This window comes from Papilio xuthus, unplaced genomic scaffold, assembly GCF_000836235.2.
Source record: "Papilio xuthus unplaced genomic scaffold, Pxut_1.1 DF827789.1, whole genome shotgun sequence".
Classification (NCBI taxonomy): domain Eukaryota; kingdom Metazoa; phylum Arthropoda; class Insecta; order Lepidoptera; family Papilionidae; genus Papilio; species Papilio xuthus.
The window spans coordinates 1,216,639-1,221,842 of NW_013530860.1; the positions used below are offsets into that span (position 1 = coordinate 1,216,639).

The 5,204-nt window shown below is 36.6% G+C and overlaps 1 protein-coding gene across 1 annotated transcript in view; it reads right to left on the minus strand.

The window, feature by feature from the left end:
- The window catches only part of LOC106115491 (uncharacterized), a 5,850-nt gene extending 2,138 nt beyond the window's left edge, over nt 1-3,712 (minus strand). The window contains exon 1 of the mRNA XM_013308897.1: nt 1,918-3,712. Coding sequence (XP_013164351.1) covers nt 1,918-3,385 — 1,468 coding nt within the window. The 5' untranslated portion in view covers nt 3,386-3,712. The remainder of the gene's footprint in view (nt 1-1,917) is intronic.
- Between the last annotated feature and the right edge of the window lie 1,492 nt (nt 3,713-5,204).

The window sequence follows — 5,204 nt, forward strand, 5'->3', positions numbered from 1 at the left end:
AATCAGTCCAAAAATAAGAATCGCTAACGTTAAACGATATCGACGACATCACCTTAGCGTGAAGTCGAGTGGCCAATAATGCGCCACAAAGCTCTAGCCTTGGTATTGTAGTGGGTTTCAAAGGCGCTACCTTGTTCTTTGATATTAAAAGACGAACTTGTGCTATGCCACTCTCGCTAACGGCTCTCACGTAAATACATGCACCGTAAGCACGTTCCGAAGCATCTGAAAACGTATGTAATTGTAAAGAAGTTATGAAATCTGTGCAAACCCAACGTGGTATACGTAGTGTATTAAGAGCGATCAGGGAAGATGTAAAATCTAAGAAAGCCTTTTGGAGGTCCGGTGAGACTTCCTCATCCCAATTGTATTTATTTACCCAAAGTTTTTGCATGAGAATTTTACCTTGAATAGTGCATGGACCCAAAAGACCTAGAGGATCAAATATCTGACTAATAAGAGATAAAATTTTACGTTTCGTTATTTTTTTTGTCGTAATATCTAAATTGATTGTAAACAATAAGTGGTCGTGCTTGCAATCCCAATGAAGACCGAGAGTTTTACTAGGTAACGAATCATCTAAATTTAACGTTTTTTCTATTGGACATCGTTCTTGTATGTTGTCGGGACAAGTAGATTTTAAAATTTCTAAGTTATTAGACTGCCATTTCCGTAGCTTAAATTGCGCTGACCGTAATGTTTTATCAACATTTTTGCAGAGCTCGATGACGGATTCTATAGAATTGCCACCACTTAGAAAATCGTCCACGTAAAAATCTTTAGTAATAGCCCTTTTTGTTTCGGGATCGGAACATTGCTCTGCCAGCGAAACTAAACATTTTGTCGCTAGGTACGGTGCAGATGAGGTGCCGTATGTTACCGTATTAAGGGTAAAGGATCTTATTTTCTCACTAGGATGATATCTGAATAGGATTTGTTGTAATGATCGTTGAGAAGGATTAACTAGAATGGCTCTGTACATTTTTTCAATATCCGCTGATACTACATATTTATATTGTCGGAAGCGCAATAAAATGGAGAGTAAATCGTCTTGAACGACAGGGCCAACCATTTGTATGCTATTAAATGTTTTCCCGCCATTAGAAGTGGGGTTTGACCCGTTGAACACTACACGTAACTTAGTAGTGCTACTAGCTTCGCGAGTAACACCGTGATGAACTAAATAATTGGAATAGCCTTGAACTTGAATTTGTTTTGGTAGTTTGGAAATATCACTCATATGTCCTAAGCGTTCATATTCTGCCATGAAGTCTAAATACCTATCTTTTAATATTGAATCGCGAAGAAATCTTCGTTCTAAGGATAGTAAACGACCTTTTGCTATTTCATACGAATCTCCTAAGACTTCTGGACACTCCTTGAAAGGTATCGTAACTGTAAATCGACCATCAACTTCGCGCCGAGTGTTTTCAGCGAAGTGTTTTTCGCAAGCTTGCTCTTCTAATGATAGTGTATACTTAGCGGGTACTGATTCCAAGTCCCAAAATCGTGTTAGTGAGAGGTCGCTACTTTGAGAAAAAAGGCATGATGATTGATTAATTTTTTTATTGCCAACTGTTTTATGTTCAGAAACGGTGCCTGAAACCAGCCACCCGAATTGGGTTTCTTGCAACTTAGGACATTGGTCTCCTAGATTTATGAAATTGGAACACATAACGTCCCAGAATACATCTGCACCGACTAAAATATCTACAGGTGATGATATGTAAAACGACGGATCGGCTAGCTGAATATTAGGGGGCAGTTGAATAGACTTTATATCTACGTTACTAGAAGGCAACGAATTCGTGATTTGGGGTAAAACGTAACAATTTAAGTTGACCTTGTAATTCCCTGAGCGTGCTTCGATAGATAAGTTACAAGACTCTGCACTAAAAGAAACTTGATTATTTATACCTGTCACAGATGAGGTTACGTGACGCCGCATTAAGCCGAGCTTGTCACATAGGTGACGCGTCACGAAGTGCGCAGTGGATGCGTTATCAAGCAAGAGTCGCGCGGGATGCAGCTTCCCGTCGACCGCGACAACGTTCACCAAAGCTGTGGAAAGCAGTATGAGGGACTTGTTATGATCGGTATTTATGTTGGAAGATAAGGCTACCGTGTTAAAAACTTCTATATCTTTATGTAAAAGAGTGTTATGCATTTTTGTACAGTATTTACAATGACTTAATTTGCAAAAAATTTCACGATGTCCTGGTCTTAGACAATTTTTGCAGATATTAAAGTTTTCTACTTTTTCAATTCGTGAATCTACATCTAATTTTTTAAAGTCTTCACAAATGAATAAAAAATGTTTTTGTTTGCACAATGGACAACTTGTCCTTTTATTTTCATTGTAATTTGTTTTAATTAAATTTGAATCTTTTGAAATATATGAATGTTGTGTATGTTGAACTGGTTGTAAATGTTGTGTTGTTAAATGTCTTTGAAATTCTTGTTGTTGTATAGCTTCCAGTAAATCTGCTCGATTGGTCAAAAAATCTAAAAATTGTTTTAATGTAGGCGAAGTTGTGATTGCATTTCTCTGTTGTTCCCATTCGCGAAATGTGGTACTGTCTAGTTTACGGAGCATTAAATGGATGACTATAGTATCCCAATGATCGGTGGGCTGTCCGAGAGAATTCAGTGCGCATAGACTTGTGTTTATGTTATCTACTAAAGATCTTAAGGCGTGACAGGATTCTTTTTGAATAATCTCTGTATTTAATAAGTCGTTCATATGTTGATTTACTAAAAGACGTTCATTGTCGTATCTGTTTGATAATAATTGCCAGGCAATAGCATAATTTTTTGCCGTAAATTCTAAATTTTGGATAACAAGCAAAGCACTGCCTTTGAGAGCAGATTTTAAATAGTGGAATTTGTTAATGTCGCCTAATTGAGTTGAAGAATGTATAATTGAAATGTATGTGTCTCTAAAATTGAGCCATTCTTTAAACTTCCCTGAAAATTCCGGGATTACAATTTTGGGAAGTCGAACGAAGTCGCGACTCGTCACTTCTCTGTCTACTCCCCCATCGCTCGACTCGGACACTGACATCGCGCGCTGCCGGTCGCGCTGATACTTGTTCATTATTGTGCGTGCCGTCGATACTAATGCGAAGTATTTGTTTTCAAATTCTTCTCGTTCCGACATTAATTGATTGGGATCGTCAGACAACATTTCCAACTCCGTCTGAAATTTATCAAAATCATTATGCAGACAGTCTATTTTATTTAAACGGGAGTCGAGTTCGTTATACTGACTTTCATTTACATTTATTATGCTTTCTAAAGTATTTAAGAAATTTTGAAAAATGGTTAATTTGCCTTTAATTGATCCTCTGAGCTTAATTAAATCTTTGCTTCGTGCATCACTCATTTTAATAAGGGAAAAAGAAATATGTTATGTAAAAAAATAAGTTGCGCACGGTATGCTGAAATAGTTTAAGGGTCCAAAGGTCGCCTCGAATGCACGGGCGATGAATGCGCGCACGCCGACTATGCGATAAATAGGTGTAAACAAGAAAAAAAAACAAAAACTATAACAACGAGTATTTGTCTCATACAAAGGGCCAAAGGACGGAGATATGATGATAATATGGAACAGACTCACAAATAACGTTCCTATGTCCTCCGCTGTGGCCGTCGTCATGAAGCCTCTTGCTGTATTTTCTTCTTTCTTTGCCGGTTGAAGGACCATATGTTGAGCGAGTGGACAGTATGATGATGGAATGAAAGACTGGTTGTAGCGGATGATTGTAATGCAAATGATTATGAAAACAAATATGAATTGATATGGCTGTCGTCGGGCGGAATGGCGTGGCGCAACTGGTAGATGCAGAGAAGAAGGGCGCGCGGGGCGGCGGGTGGGGTCGGTAAGGTTGTCCCCCGCACTGCTGCCCCGCCGTCGGTGCAGTAGTACCAAACATTCTTCTTATTCTTCTTCTTCTAATTCTTCTCATTCTTCTTCTTCTAAATCTTCTTCTTCTAATTCTTCTTCTTCTAATTCTTCTTCCAATGCTTCTTCTTCTTCTAACTCTTCTTCTAATTCTTCTTCTTCTTCTTCTTCTTCTTCTTCTTCTTCTTATAATTCTTCTTCTAACTCTTCTTCTAATTCTTCTTCTAATTCTTCTTCTTCTTATTCTTCTTCTTCTAATTCTTCTCATTCTTCTTCTTCTAATTCTTCTTCTTCTACTTCTTCTAATTTTTCTTCTTCTTCTTATTCTTATTCTTCTTCTAATTATTCTTCTTCTTCTTCTTCTTCTTCTTCTAATTCTTCTTCTTCTAATTCTTCTTCTTCTAATTCTTCTTCTTCTAATTCTTCTTCTTCTTCTAATTATTCTTCTTATTCCTCTTCTTCTTCTTCTAATTCTTATTCTAATTCTTCTTCTTCTTCTTCTTAGGGTAAAGTGCAAGCACAAAACATGATGACCCAACTCGATCTGTCTCCACTTCACGACTATATTCGCATCAACTGTCAAAACGCCTTATATACAGATGGTGCCTCAAGCCAGGTGCTGTGCTCTGCTCTGATTGGTTGTTACTTAAATTACGATAATAATGTTATTTAGTCTAGGAAAAACGTAACTTATAAAGTAAGATCAAATTAAAAGTTATTAGAAGCTTTTACAATATCAATAAACATTAAACATTGCACACTATGCGTTAAACAGTAACTCATTTGACAATGGCTACTTAATAACTTCCTACTTTAAATATAATCACAATGGCTTCCTCCGACATACATATAGATTAATTCTTATACCATTTGTTTTACCATTGACAGATAATGCGTGATAGAAAATTCATTACGGAAATATCACCTAAAAGTGACGATCAAATAACAGCACTTAAAATACCTCCGTGCAATCAATACATTATCTATGGACTGAGTACAGGAATTGTCACTAAATATGGTCTAAGAACTAAAGTAATTAAAGACATTTTAGATGTTTACAGTCCAGTGTTATATATGAGTTTTGTTAACCCAGATTTATTGATAGTTGCCGGTAGGAATAGTTGTCTGATGGCATATCTGTTTACTACCGATGAAGATTGGAAATCTGTAATGCTTCAATGGGGTAACTGCTATTTGGGATCACTGGAAATATTAAATGATATACAAGGTAAGTTTTTTTATACTATTATATATTTTAATAGATCTTGAAATATATATTGTTAGTTGAGGGTGGAACTTA